Genomic DNA, 15,746 nt, shown 5'->3' on the forward strand with positions numbered 1-15,746 from the left:
TTCGCCCACCGGATATTTTTTTGGACTATTTACCGTAAACGTTAGAGATGGTTGTGTGGGAAAATCCCAGTAGATCAACAGTTTCTGAAATACTTAAATAAACCTGTCTGGTCTGGCCTGTCTGTAATGTGAATGCCGGATTTTATATGTAAATGCCAAAGACATCATGGTAAATTGTTACAGGTGGATTTGCTTTGGTACTTTTTTCCACAGTTTGTTATTTACACGTTTTACATTTTTATGTACAATTAGAAGATAAGCCAAAGGAGACCTCTGCACTGCTGCAGTGAATTTAACTGTTGTGGCTGCACTGAATCCATCCAGCACTGTAAATGTGAATACTTATTAAACAAGAAGGCCTGTGTTTAAACTAAAGTTACAGCTTCAGATTATGAGGGGCTGAGTTTTCCCTCTCATTTCCCTTTGTGTTTCAAAATGATAAAAGATAAAAATGATGGCTAAATAAATTGGCAAATAACATGGCATCATATGTTAAGCTAGCTTTAGCACAATAACAGTGATGCAAGACAAGAAATAAATATCAGTCACGTTAAAATCTGTCTGTTGTAAGCATATAATAAAAAGAGTTTCAAGTTTTGACATTTTGCATAGAGAGTCCATCTCGCAAGAGCACAAGATACCATCTTCTCAGTAGCAGTATCAGAAAATAGACCAGAATGCACTGGAGCCACGAGATGTTGCATTATGAATAAGGGATGTGACTGTCTCTTTTTCTCAACTGACAACAACAGCTGTCATAATCATTACTGTTCACTGCACCTGCACGAGAGAACCCGGCAAAATAAGCTTGATATTGTGTAGTTGGCTGTGTGGTGGGTAAGTGTTTATCCAGCGTCGATAGTTTGTAGGGCCAGAAAGAAAAAACTATAGTGATGAATATGGCTGCGATCACTTTTTCACTTTCTCATTTGAAAGATATTTCGTTTTACAGAAGACTGTGTCGGTTAATGAGACTGGTCTTCTTAAATATAAAGTCAAAGCTGTGGAGTTTTCTCTTAATAGGTGTTCAGGGCTCGAGTGTGAGGAAACCAGGCAGAGCACATTAAAACAAAAAGATTATTTAGCAGGCAAAATGACAGGCCAGTGGGCCTAGTTTAATATTCTAATACAAAGTGTTTCTCTGTGGTACTTTGTTAAGGAAGAAAAAAGATCCGATGTTAAATTGCCTTTTTTGCAGAGAAGTTTACATTAAGTTGTTTTTTTTTAATACATATATATTTATATATAAAGGTAATCTCATAAATGAAGGAAACCACTTTCACAATTAGATTTAGATGAAACATGCTGAAGAAAGATGAGAACAAATTAATCATCTGAGGGGGTGATTTTTTTTTTTCCTGCTTATTTTTCTGGGAGAAAATTATTAATACTGTGCAGAGTGCGCAGTTTTCACTTACTGTTGTCTCTTTAGAAGTATGTGAGCCATCTTTATTAATCTTTCAGAGTCACTGTCAGCTTTTTACTGTATATACTTGAGCTGAGAACATGAATCTCTGATTATAAAACGTGGAAATAAAGAAAGAAATGAAAGAATACGCCCTTTATTCTCCTGGTTGATTGCATTCTGCTGTGGGCTGTTGTGTGTCATCATTCTTTCCTCTGTATGAATACATGTGAATTTTCCTGGCGATTATTTAGCCTTCTTCTTCTTCTTTTTTATGTTTTGTCATTCCATTAGCTCTACCTTCAGTTTATTCTATTTTCACTTCAAAGGCTTGGGTGGAACAGATGTCGTTTCAAATGCCTGTCTTCTGCCTCATTGCCTAAAAGTGAGGGATGATTATTTTTTAATGAAACTGCACACACTCGCACGGGGGGAAAAAAAAGAATATTACCTGTAAGCTGTGAAATAGACAAGCAATACTTTCACATCATCCTGAATGGGGAACATTCATTCATTTCACACCACAAAGGCCATTTTGAAGTTTTCCTTAGCTGCCAAATGTGCTTCTGGACCTTGAATTTTGATTAGTTAATTTCATGCTGTGTGGAATACAGTATGTTGTTTGGCAAATGCCTCGCTAAAAACAATGCACTTTTCAAAGGCAGTCGTTTCTTGTTTTCCAATCGACGGTGAAAGGGGAAAACACGGCCTTTGCTTAATCTAGTGATAAGTATGCACTGAATGGAAATGAACGTCTTTAAATGTCCTAAAGTTGCTGTTCGATACTCACGCGGGGACAAATCTTTTTTCACGGTTTGCACCCACACTGAGCTTTACCACTGAACCCCCTGGATGAGTGGATTATGAAAGCAAACATTCAAAGATGGTTAGAAGTTTTTTTAAAAATGCAACATGATTAAACAGGAACTTGGCCTTGGAGATGATGCGCGTTTGCCAAAATAGAGAAGAATTCGCTGTCACTTCCCTCAGAGCTCGGCGTAACCCGACAACCGCAACGAGTGCACATCAGCATCTTTCATTTGACTTAATACCAATGTATATCATCATATATTCCGCATGTCATTATTTCTATGATATGGATGGAAATTAGATTGTTTTTTTTCTGCCTTTATAGCAACCAGGAAATCAGGTTAACTGATGTTTCACTGCTACTAATGGCAACATCAAGCCATCACTTTTTCTTCACCGTCTCTCTCTCCCTCTCTCTCCTGGCTCCCTCTCCCGTCTCCGTTCATCTCCGTAAAGAAGGCAATTTCCATATAGAATCACATCCAGCATCAGGTGACCTGGATTTGACTCCCAGTCAAAGCCCTGCATGGAAAATGAGAATGTATTCATGTGTATTGGATCAAGTACATCACACAGATGTGAACAGTTTTGCCTCCTGAAAATGTCGAGAGATTGCAGTGTATTATTGTTGACAAACTGGGTGTGTGGAAAATTCCCTCTCTGCTGGTTTCCTGAAAACATGCCATTATTTCTGGTACACTTGAAAGAAGCATTTTTTTAAAAAAGGAGGAAAAAAGGAAAATATAAAATATCTATTAATTCTGCAGCCATTAATTTAAGCAACTAGTGACATTTTGCAAACTTACTGGGAAATGTCCCTATAACCCAAACCTGCTTAAATTAAACTGGAACTGAGATTACTGTATTTATCACATAGCTGCATTTAAATCTAAAATCCTGAAGGCACCACAAACAAGGCAAGAGGTCAAGTTCAGTGAGTTTAGTGGAGGTGTAGATGTCTGCCTTCCTCCACCTGTCAGTCAAAGTGAACACACCCTGAACTTTACACCTTAACGTTCACAAGGTTGAGTGGAACTGTAAATCCTCCCACTCAGCTAAGTGGCTAATTAGCTATAGAGACCAAAACCATCTTTTTACAGCTGTTTACCCCTTAGAGGTAAAAAGCTGATGTGGTGTTGTCGTCACACTATTAGGTAGGCTGGCATCCGGGTTGCCAGACAGGCAAAAGGTTCGACTTAATAGTTCAAGAAGGAAGTCATGTGGGATTTTCACATTTATATCAGTAGGTATCACTGGCAGTATTTTATTTATGCTGAAAAGTAAGTAACACAGGAATGTAACAGCTATTTTTTTTTCACATATCCAATTTGGGGTCACTTCAGCTGTCATAGGGTGAAAAGCAGGGTACACCCTGAGCAAGTCACCAGTCTGTTGCAGGGTTAACACAAAGAGATGCTCATATTCACAGCTATGGCCAATCTAGAATTGTTCATTAGCCTAACCCATGCCTACCTGGAGAGAAGACATGCAACGCCCACACAGAAAGGCCCCAGCTGGTCGGTGGATCCAAATCCAGGACCATGCTGTGAGGCAACAGTGCTGCTAAGCACCTGACTGTGCTTCCCACAAGAATCTGTGGGACAGTTTGGACACTAAAAGTACCGCCGTTTTTTGCACGTTTTGGTTGCTACTGAAATTTAGTCCAACTTTCTCTAAAATTGTGCAAAATTGTATGTTTGTGCATAACCTACATATACTGTACATGATGCCCTGGAAAAACTAGAGTATCTTGTCCAACCAATGCATCGGGCACATAAAACTTCTTTCTGCGGTAGCTGATATTATGAAGTGATTTATGACGGTTTCCTTGTCTCTCTTTCTCCCCATCCATTTCTTCTGTCTTCAGATAAGCAGTGAGAAGCGACCCTCAGCAGAAATGATGAAGCCCAAACCCAAACCTCAAAAGAAGAAGAAGAAGAAGGACCCCAACGAGCCACAGAAACCCGTGTCTGCATATGCGCTCTTCTTCAGAGACACCCAAGCAGCCATCAAGGGCCAAAACCCAAATGCTACCTTCGGGGACGTGTCCAAGATCGTGGCCTCCATGTGGGACAGCCTAGGCGAAGAACAGAAGCAGGTAAAAACTATTTCGTGTAGGTGCAGAAGGTTTAAAACAACATGCTGTGCAAAAGTCTAGGCACCAAAATGAGCTTTCCAGATGGGAGCACGCACAGTGTGCAATGACGCAAACACGCGTACACATTTTGATTGCGGTCGCTCCAGTAGATGGCGCATGTGCTGCAGCAGAGGCAGGCAGCCTTTCGTTGGCATTATCTGCCGTGTAATTACCAGAACATTGCTGTGAGATACAGCTCACCTTAATGAGCTAGTTCTTCTCTTTCCAAAGATAATCCATCCGTTTATCCCCACTCCCCTGACTCTCATTAAAATGATTTTCTTTCTAAATTTAATTCTACCAAAGGGAAGGAAGCGGAGGGAGGGGGAGTGTTCTCTGCAACAACAGCCATAAAACAGTCTGAGACTAACAAAGTAGGACATTTTATAGGCAGGAAATGGTCAGTATGGGAAAAATATAAACATGCTTGGGGAGATTTAAAGAGTCTAGGACTGATAATGTTATGCAGGAGGTAAATACACACATACTCACGCGCTCGCGCACCTCTGCAAAAGCAAGCAATCACATGTGAATGTGATTACTATCAAAGCCATCTATCTTAGCAGTGTAGTGTCCATAGAAAGTGAAAACGGCTTTTCCAGAAATAAAACAGAAAAATTGAAACTCATCTTTGCCAAAAAAAAAACTCCCACAAAGCGCTAGGCCAAGGTAGTGTCCCATTTCCTCTGTCCCACCAGCCTCCACAATATGTATCTTCATTGGCCCTCTGACAAGCTGGAATGTGTGAAGTTCTCATTTCCACTCTCTTTATTTATATCTCTCGCCTTCTATTTTGATCCTGCCTAGAATACAGAATTAGTGAGCTCCCTCCACTATCGACTCATCCTTGGATTGAGCTGAAGGGCATCTTGGCTATCCAGGAGGAGCAATCTATTGTTTTTTTTTCTCTATTCGACATGATCTCTAGTTTCAGTTCAGCAGTAATAGGTGGGAAGTAATACTGATGACAGATATAGACGGCCATCACTTTATTTTTCGTGGGTTTTCACCTGCAAGAGAAATCGCAGTTGTTAGCTGTTAATTAAATCGTCTGTTTCATGGGATGAACAAAGTGTAATTTTAGGAAAGGATGTAAAAGAGTTCAGACAGGGCTCTGCAAAGCTCCTGTGTAGCTTCTAGACTAGCTTAGTGCTTTACCAGTGTACATCAATCACATAAAAAGATTTCAAGTTCCTGCATTGTGGCTTGTTTTCAGAAAACTTTTAGGATTATTAAAGTTTCAGGTCCTTTGCTGAATGAATAGACGTGTTTGTGCAAAACATTTAGAAAAGTATCATTTTGATATCAGTAAATGTGTTCATACCGGCTCCAGTACTGCAACAACAGTACAGTATATAAACACATTTTTTTCCTACTAAGAAGGATTTTTCTCTATCTTTTCTTTTTGTTTTGCATAATAGACATCATTTTGCCTCATTTTGCCTCATAGCCCTTATAGTTAATAGCACCATTTTCCATCATGGTGTTGCATCCTACACAGACACTCATCATTACATATATATATATATATATATATATATATATATATATACACACACCTATATATGCTGGCAGAAAATACCTGTATAACAGCACACACGCAGAGGTCCATGTGCGCTCACAAACTCACATTCTTCATGCAAACACACTTCAGTCTGTTGGAAAACACATGACATCAGAGGCTTGTACATCCCTCTGACAATATGAAAGGCAGTTTCAAACAAAACTCACATCGTAATGTGCCAAATGACAACAACCATTCTGGTTTATCACTAATGTACTGATAGTGTTATTGTGGAGCTAAAGGGACAGAGAGAGAGAAGTTCCAGTTCATTTCTCTAGGTGGATTGGAATGGAAATGATGTGTCGCTACAATAGAGAGAGACACATTGAGATGAGGGAGTATTAGTGCTGTGATGAGGAAATAGAGGTGTTCTGTACCATTGGCTCTGATGGAAAGGGAAACATTAAGCATCTTTTTATGTGTATGTGTGTGTATGTTTGTGTGTGCGTGCATGTTCATGTGCGCAGGATGTGTTTAAGAGAGTGTTAGAGTTTGCCTTTAAAAAAAAAGTCGTGTGTGTGTGTTTATTGACAGATGTGTGTGTCTGTGTGTGTCTGCACGTTTATGAGCGAGTCAAACTCTGCTCTCACCTGAAGCCTCTTGTTTTGATTTTATTTCTTCACAGGGGTACAAGAGGAAAACCGAGGCGGCTAAGAAAGAGTACCTGAAAGCCTTGGCCGCGTACCGAGCCAGTCTGGTTTCCAAGGTAACGCTTATGACACACAGGCCCTGGCTAAGACTGATGATGGATTGGATGTAAAATACTTGCTAATGGGCTGGGAGGACCTTCTTTCGCATGAGCTGGTGGTGGTGAAAAAGAGTGTGGTTTGGGGGGGGGGGCATGTGATGCTCAAAGTACAGGCCCTATTTGGAACAATACTTGATTTCCATAGGGTGCACAGTGGGGGTAGGGGTTTGTAGTTGGTATGGTGATATAGGGTGAAGGGTTGGGGGAGGGGTCGGCCAGTCAAAGCACACATCCATAATGGCCATAATGTGTATGCGGCTTAGAGAAGACAATATAATAACTCTCTTATGCGCTATGTGGGCTATCAGATACTCTGTACTGTATGTATCTTTGGAAATAAGCAATCATTAATTTACCTGTGTCCTGCATTAGTTCCTCCTCTCGTCATCTAGAGCTGGAAGCACATCCAAATCAGCAGAGGCATTTGTGGGCTTTGCTGCTATTCCCACCTCTGACACTTTCCCGCTAATTCAGATCTATGACATCCTTTTTGCCCCATGAATGATGCCGGTTTGTATAAACCAGCAACGCAGCACAGGGAATAACGAAAGGCAAGGAGGAGGGCTGCGAATTGCATTGTTTAGTGCCGTCTTGTATTAACAACACACAATGTAGTGTGGTGAAGATTCCTTTTGTCATTCCATTTGTTCTGCAGGCAAACAGTCTCATTTCTCTGCCTGGGGTCCTGCATATATGTATGTGTGTGTGTGCACGTGTGTGTGTGGGTGTGTGTGTCCCACTCCTTTTCCCATCTATCTGTCAAGGTGTGTATTGATCATTACCTCGGCCCCTTGCTCTATTCATACAAATGGGCTCCATTACCTTCTAATCAACACTGATGGCTGGAGATGAGCAATCTGACAGCTCATCACAGGAGCCTGGAGAGGGTGGGGTGAAGATAGAGGTGGGGTGTTTTACGGGTGTTGCTCCTGCTCAGTGTGGTACTGTCCAGCCTGGGAAAGGTCAAATTCAGAGGGGTTTTTTGGTGAAGTTTACGGTTTTTTTGTTTTTAATCTGTACAATCTTTGCCCATCTGTCAGCTCCTCTACATGGGTGTAGAGGTGACAACTGTCGCATGCTTAAAAGAAAAATCCAGCAGGGGTTTATTCTCATATTTTGCGCATTATGAATATTGATATAGATTATATTTTACGCACAGCCTGGAGCCTCGTAGAGATTTAGTAAACAAATCCTCAGTCAATAAAGAAAGTAATTTGTGCAAGGGTGCAAGCTTTCCACAAATAATTCAGCAGTAAATGTAACGCTTTAGGAGATAGCCTGTTTAGGTTCTAATTAGATGAAAAAGCCTTTATTACATACCTACATGCTTAATAAGAAAGCTAGCTCAGCTTTGCATAAATACTAGATCAGGGGAAACAGCTGCATGGATCTGTTGATTTTTCTCATCGAAATTTTAGAAAGAAAGCAAAGAAGCAAAGATCTCAAACTATTGCTTTAAAAAAGAATTCTCTGTAAGTCCAACAAAAATGTATGATGGAAAATAGCAGGATATCCCTGTGGCTGTGATAGGAAACAGATACGACCTGGTTTGCTTGCTGGCACTTTCCTGTAGCATAACAATGCGTGCAGTTTAAAAAAAATAAAACCTATTCAACAATACAGAGCATGACGGGGAAAAAAAGTTTCTCTTTAAAAGGAATGAGGGAGACGTGTTATTATCAGATGAATATTGGCTGATGAGTGCAGTGTCCTTAATGGGGCCTTTCTTGTCTTAATATGATGTATTTTCATCCACAGACATACAATGACCCTGAACCAAAAAGTGCCCAGCAGACCAGCCAGTCCTCCCACATGATGCCCCCCAAGCAGCCTCTGTACAGCGTGCCCCCTCAGCCCTCCTCACCGTACCTGGGCCCGCCGGGCTCCTTTCCCCTGTCAGACCTCCAGAGCTACGGCGGGCCACCCCGCCACACACTGGCGCAGACCCTCGGCCAGTCCCAGATGCTCCCACCCAGCATGAGTGCCTCTCCCCCAGCACCCTTCCAAATCAGCCCACCTCTGCATCCGCACGCTCAGCTCTCCCTGCATCAGAGCTCCCTGCTCAACCAGCCAATCCGAATGCAGCAGTCGCAACCAATCATCTCGCACCAAATGGGGCTCCAGGCACCTCTGCATTCCCCTCCTCTCAGCCAACAGGTTGGTCTAGCTGTTATTAAAATTCACTATGCATGCTTCTTCTACAGATGATCAACAACACACATGCTAGCAGACATCATGAGCTACTTTCAGCTTCTCGATTGTTGGGTCGCCACTCGAGTAGCTCTGCATGTTTCATTTGGCAGATATTTTCCACCAGATGCCCATTCCTTATATAACCCCAAAGGGATTTGTGTTTCCTCTAGACTCACTTCACATACAAATATACAAATATCATCACCTTTATTTACTTCCTAATTAGCTTCCATAGATATTCAGCGTCTAATGCTTCTCCCGTTGTGATTTAATATAAAATCAACAACAGTTATTCATCGGTTACTGCTGTTTTCTAAAGAGGAAAAACTTCCAGTAAAGCCTCGCTCTCTAATAAAGAGTTCTCAATTCCTCTTTTAACGCATAAAAGACCCATTTAGTCTCAATCAAACTGTTTTCTCTTTTCCCTCTGAGTCCATAATGTTTCCATTCCAGCAGCAGGGTGTCTTGCCAAACTAAGAAGGGTGATTTCGTCAATGCAATGGGGCCAAATGTGAATGCGTAACAACTCATATAGACCAGTGGCAACATTTAGCCTTATACAGTATCATGGCTCAGCAAACTCTGATGGCTGGCCATCATAAAGCTGAAGTCGTGTAACATCCTGTGCTCATCTCGCCTCTCCTGCTATCTGCAGGGTTTCTCCCATATTCAAGCTGATTACCAGAACAGTGTTGGGGGCTCACAGTCTCCCGGGGCCCCCAATCCAGTGCACGGCCAGAACCCCGACTGGGATAGCGAGTACTGCAACAGGGACTGCGGACCCAACCATTGCAGGTGAGCTCTTTGCACCGCTTACAATATTATGCTGTTAGTATATTAGTTCTTTCCTTACGGGAATTACAGAGTCAGACACACACACACACAAAAAGCTCTGTCCCTCTGTGAGTGCAATCCAAGACATTTGATTGTTGAGAATACTAAGCAGCTGTCTGACAGTTACTCATTTTCCAAATGAGTTACTCTAAACCACTTCACTTTCACACTCAGAGACTCAGACAGTATTAATCATAAACTGCAATTTCCCTGCTAAAGCAAAGCATCTCCTTGAAATTGAAATGAGTAATGCAGCAGTAGAACAATGCTATTACCAAGCTTGGAAAAAAGTGTGACATCCAATTAAGTTTCCCCGTGTTTCGCTCGGCACACGTTGCCTTATTGAATCAAGATATCCGAGCAGGCACGAGAAGAATGTTTTGTCTCACACCTGAAACGCTGCGTTGCTACTTTGAGAGGCAGCTGAGCTGGAAGTCGGCGTCTCCTGTATTTAGAGCTGATTCATCTGGATGTCAAACGGGATCACGCCTAGGTCAAATCATGTTTGACAGTCTTTGAAGTAATATTGGGTGTTTGCTTAAACCTTTACTCTCAGTGTCAAGTCATTGTAGTTTGTAGTTTTGGAGGGAGCTAAGTTGTCTCCAGTATGTCAGTAGAGATAACTGGAGAACAGACTTTGTGTTTGACATTTCAAGTAACAAGTGATCTTCAAATTTTGGCTTCACGCTTATTGATGTGCGCGCTTCATCGTCAGCTTTTATGTTTGTTCTGAAGCCGCTCTCTAATGCCAGTCCCGCCGTGACAAATGTTTAACAATCCTTCAGCATTTTCCCAGTGAAATATAGGATAACACCCCCGTATTCACACGTATATCCAGCCATACATTAACGCTGTTTTTCTTTCTTTCCTCAGCAGCAGCGGCATGGGAGCTCGAGACAAGCCTCTCTACCTCACTTGAAGTTGAAAGACCTCCAAATGTCAGACTCCAGGGAGCTTTCTAACATAACAACAACATCATCGATGTATCTGCTTCTACACCATTTTTTTTTCTCTTTCTCTCTCTCTCTCTTTTTTTTCCTGATGGATTTCAAAAATCCCAAAGACTGCTACAGTAACTTCACCTATTTGCCAAGCACTTAGATCGGCCAGAAGCCCGAGGCACTTCTCTTGCTTTTTTTTTTCCTTATCAGTGAACTTTCCATTTTTTGAGGGGGCAGTGAGTTTTAAGCTCATGCCAACATACTGGAAATGACGACCAAAAAAAAAAAAGAAAAGAAAAAGAAAGAAAAAAAACATCTTCTCATTTTGTCTAGATTTTTTTAAAAAGATGATTCCACTCCTCTTTGCTCCATTACGCTGCTTGCCATGGACTGCCCTTGTTTTGGGGAGTTAAAATGCTCAAAGCATACTCCAAGTGTAGGGTCTTGGGTAGAAAAGCTAACGCAGGAAAATAGAATATAGTCACCCCATCGGGGTGGATGTTCTTCGGGACAGACTGAAACACCCGAAGTGAGTGAAAGCAAAGCGACATTTAAAATGAAGGTATAGTCACAAACGCATTTGTAAATCATCCTTGCCCTCAGTAGAGGACTTCATCCTTTCCTTTATTTATCACAGCGTGATTGTAAATATCACCAAAATGGATTCCTCTTATGTGTGTATTTAGCTGCAGTCCCTTGCCTTTTTCTTTTTTCTTTTTTTCCAATTGTTTTTTTTTCTGTGCAGGCGGATTCAGTGAGGGAATACACACACTAAAACTCGTGTTGAAACTGTGTTCACCAGTCTCAAATCTCTCCAAAATAAAGAGGGAAATGCAAAGACTGCAAAATGCTCAATTTCCTCCACAGCTGGCAGAGCTCCGGCAGAGAGTGTCGCACTCTCTTCACATGGCCTCAGGACGCTGCAGAACTGTAGAGGTCAAAGATTGAAACCTCTCCTTTTAGCTCCTCCTACTTACTAGGTCAGTAAAGACCACACCCTCCTCCCCTACACCTGTGACCCCGCCCAGCCACCCCTTAGTCCCAGCACCACTTGTACAGGTGAATAACAAAAAAAAAAAAAAAGTTGCTAAATGTGAAATGTTACTAAAGGTTAAAAAAGAAAAAAAAACATAACAGTGGGTTTTAAAGTTTTTGACTAGTTTTATTAGGTGTTTTAGAATTGTGTTGAACTCATCTTTATCTTTTTTTTCTGTAAAGAAAAATAATTCTTTAAGATTTTCTTTTTTTTCACTGTAGCAGGATTTTGTTTCAGAGGATTGCTCGTCAGGACAGATATTTTAATTTTGTGTATAAACCTGCCAAACATACTTCTTTTAAAGTTTTAAAGCCAGTGATGAGAGAACCCATTATGTTTTTGTTAAATATCATATGGTCATTCTATTTAATTTGGTTGCAGGTTCCACATCTATTTATAAATGAAATGAAGTAAAATTTTGGCTTATTTTAATCAGGGTGCATTATTATTATTATCATTATTATTATTATTATTATTATTACTATTAATGATCAAACTACATGATTATTAGAATAATATTTTTTCAAAAACTGCTGTTGGTGCTAATGTACCAGCATTAGATTCTTTTTTCTTTTCTTTTTTGTGTCACAATTACTTCTTTTTGTTTTCTTTTGTCTGTAATAAAATGTTTAAAGTGAAAAACAAAACAAAAAAAGGTGTGCGTCTCTGCTTGTTTTTGACTGCATGGCTGTCATTAAGTCTTAACAGATTCATTAGTGTTTTTGATGAGCTCTGCCTGATCGCTACAGCAACCTGTAAACGCAACTTTGCATTCCCCCTGCATGTGTCTGGGGTTAATTAGGAGAATTACCTTTGATGTAGCAGGAGTTGATGTAGCTGCTGTCACATGGCTCATTAGGTGAAAAGTTAAGGCTTGATAGTGTAACTTCATTTAACGTGCTTTTAACCTTTTCGCTGTTTCTATTTTTTCTTCCCCACCCCATAAAATCCAGACTAGATCAATATAAAACACCAAGCAACATTTTTTTCCTGCCCCCTGGCCATGTTTTTTTTTTGCTAAAAGGTGCCATGATGAAACTCAGAGTTGATGCAGCAGTACACGGCCTTTCAGAGAACTACCTGAGAAGAAGAAGAACAAAATCTGCCTTTTAGTTATGAATTTCACAGTTGGATTAAAGGTAAAATAGAAATGGAATCTATCAGCCTTTCGCATCAGCGCTTTCTCTACCCTTTCTACTCCCCCTCTCCCTCTCTCTTTTGCCCTCTTGCTCTCTCTTTCCATCGTGGTGATGGCGCAGTGCCCCCTAGAGCCGATTCACAAAACTATAACCTCCCAGTTTGTTAGTTCCCCTAAAGCGGGTGTCTATCAAAGCGCCCAGGGGCCAGAATGGGCCTGTGAGAGACTCCAATCTGATGCATTACACGGCTTTCGAAAATGTAAAGAACAAAAATATAAAAAATGTTTACAAGCTTATAGTTTCATAAGTTTTATGGCTTTTTCTACTGATAAAGCGCTCCCCCGTGACAAGTCAGAGTAAACAAGTAATAGATATACAATGAAATAACAGAGTGCCTGTTTTTTTTCGCCAGATGCTATAGAAATGTTTGGTTTTTACGGTAGGTTTACTGTCAAAAATCATGTTTAAAAAACGTCATTCTGTCAATTATTACAAATGTTCTGTTTTATAACTCTATGACAGTTTGTGCAATAAGCTAACAGAACATTTATTTCTTGCAGTTTAGGTCCAGAGCAACAGTTATTTCACATGCAGACAAACTGAGATGTACTGCTCAAACTGAGTTTCGTGTTCTTATATTAAAATGTCTCTGGGATTAAATGTGTAGTTAAGCTTCTTTACGCTAACAGCCAGGAGAGTTTCACTGGTCTGTCCCACTTATGATCAAAATGGGTTGTACCAAAATATAAAATGAGTTTGACATCCTTGCCCTAAACCCTCAAAATAGAAAGATACTTTAATTATAGTAAATCAGATTCCTAAAAGTGGGACGCTGATATGTTTTAACAGTGATAAAGGATATCAAAGGCTTCACTATCATTCCCTCTTCAGTTGTGCCCTTGAGCAACCCTCACCCATGGCTCATCTTCATCTGCAGCATGTTCGTCTTAGGAAAAATACTCTGCTAAAACACAGGTAAACTAGCATTTGTTAGACTAATTTAATAATTTGTGAACGGAAACGTAGAGATTAGTAATATTAATAATAAGGTTTGCACAGTTTCAAAGGCAGACGTTCTAAATTTAATATGTTTTGTTGTTTTATTGCGTGGGTGATTACCGTAGTTCGGCAGTTTCCTTTCAGTGATTCGCCATCATCTTTCTATTGATGGGCCTCTATCGCCACCTGCTGGTGAAATCTAGTATTGGCTACACAGCCCTAATGTTGATGCCAAAAGCAGATGAAAGTTTTTTTGTTTTTAGAAGCTGTAAAACGATGATCATATGTTATAACAAAAACATTTGCAATAGTCGGCTTTCTGTAGTCTAAACTAATTGTATAATATTATATACATTTTTTTTTTTTTAAAAACTGATTTTACCCACACTGTCTTCAAGATAAAGAATACACTAACACCTCGACTTCACCACATCTTCTGAAAATGCTTTGAACCCTTTCCCCACTTCCATCTTCACTTAATATATCAAAATACTCTGTATTTGTAGACGTGACTTGCGCATTCATCGGCTCCTTGCCTGTCCAATCCCCCATCACTAATATTGTGTCCAGCAGCTCTGATAAGAGCTCCATCAGCAGCCATCGGGCCGTCTCATTTCCTCTTCAGACGGATATGAAGTCCCCTGACAGCACAGCGGGTCGGCAGCGTCATTGTCTGAGAGCCAACAAACAAGACAGGACAAACAAGAAGCAATGTGCATGTGACACAGAGCACTACCAAACATTTGATGGCTGAGATGATAACGCTATTTTGAGAAACATCCTCATTTGGACGTTAGGATGTCAGGTTCAGAGAATCTTTGTTTTATCTGAAGCCGGTGCCTGAAGAGGGGCTTCGGCCGGCCTTTTGTCGACCAGCTGCTGCATTTCTACAGGAGAAAGCAATCAGATTTTAATCCTCTGACTCCTTTTGTTGGCCGTCTGCTTTACAAAAGCGCAAACAATCAAACTTTGAACAAAATAGTTTTATTTTTTACACGTACAGTACCTACTATGGTCACTCACAGACAACAGTTACAATAGGTACTCTCGATTATAGAATCAAAAATATGAGCTTCCTTTATTCTCAATTACATTTGCGTTATTGATTTTCACATATAGTAATACTTTACACACACAAACGCACACACACCGATGCAGCACGTTGTGCATAAAATAAAATAAATCAGACCGCTTATCATCATAACTGGAATCAGTGTGTTTTTAGACACACGTGTGTGTTCAGGTCTTTAATTTAAGTAGATTCATTAAGTAAGGGGCGTGTCTTCGAGGACTGTGTTGTTCATTGGTGTGCTTTCAGAGAGCTCACCTTTAAAGATGGCCACAGTGCCAACTTTGCAAGCATTTGCATTCAGCTATTCTCTTTTTAAATCTGTATGCAATCTGCATTAATAAAGAATCCGTATTAAATACTTTAAGTGGGAGAAATATTGTTGCATGCTAATTGCAAATGTACTTACATGTTTGTATTTAAACTTCACATTTCCATTAACTTATACAAATAAGATTAAAGAAGGTTCCTTTACAAAAAGAAAAAGAAGAGCTGTTTGTGTCTCACCACGGAAAGTCTGATGTTACCAGTGAGAATGTCAAAGGTCATTTTTCTCACAGACTTTCTTTTGTTCTTGTCTGAAAGCTTCTGCTGCATTAATGTTAAAGGAATAGCAACCAGTATGAATTAGTATGTTTTTTCAGACCTTTCCCTTCACTGGAAAGGGGCCTGTGAAACCTGGACTGCCAGCACAGTGAGTAGGCTGACAATACGTACATCTGTGGTAGATTTGTAAGGAGACTGTCTCTCCTTTGTGTGCAAAAGTAAGAAACCTTTTTCCCACTCCACATGATTCCAATCCCCCTTAACATTCCTCTGAAGCTCCTCCCTTCCCAAGCCTTCACTGGACCAGGAAATACGCTGGGAAAAC

The 15,746-nt window shown here is 40.4% G+C and overlaps 1 protein-coding gene across 9 annotated transcripts in view; it reads left to right on the plus strand.

Moving 5' to 3' along the window:
* The window catches only part of LOC309697314 (TOX high mobility group box family member 2-like), an 81,130-nt gene extending 69,399 nt beyond the window's left edge, over positions 1–11,731 (plus strand). For 8 of the 9 annotated variants that reach the window (XM_082519145.1, XM_082519146.1, XM_082519149.1 and 5 more), the window contains 5 exons: positions 4,083–4,313; positions 6,542–6,622; positions 8,423–8,821; positions 9,513–9,652; positions 10,565–11,731. In XM_082519145.1, coding sequence (XP_082375271.1) covers positions 4,083–4,313; positions 6,542–6,622; positions 8,423–8,821; positions 9,513–9,652; positions 10,565–10,610 — 897 coding nt within the window. In that variant the 3' untranslated portion in view covers positions 10,611–11,731. The remainder of the gene's footprint in view (positions 1–4,082; positions 4,314–6,541; positions 6,623–8,422; positions 8,822–9,512; positions 9,653–10,564) is intronic. The other variant, XM_082519147.1, reaches the window with a different exon arrangement.
* Positions 11,732–15,746: the final 4,015 nt, after the last annotated feature.

This window comes from Aulonocara stuartgranti (genome assembly GCF_965226115.1).
Source record: "Aulonocara stuartgranti genome assembly, chromosome: 20".
In the NCBI taxonomy this organism is placed as follows: Eukaryota; Metazoa; Chordata; class Actinopteri; order Cichliformes; family Cichlidae; genus Aulonocara; species Aulonocara stuartgranti.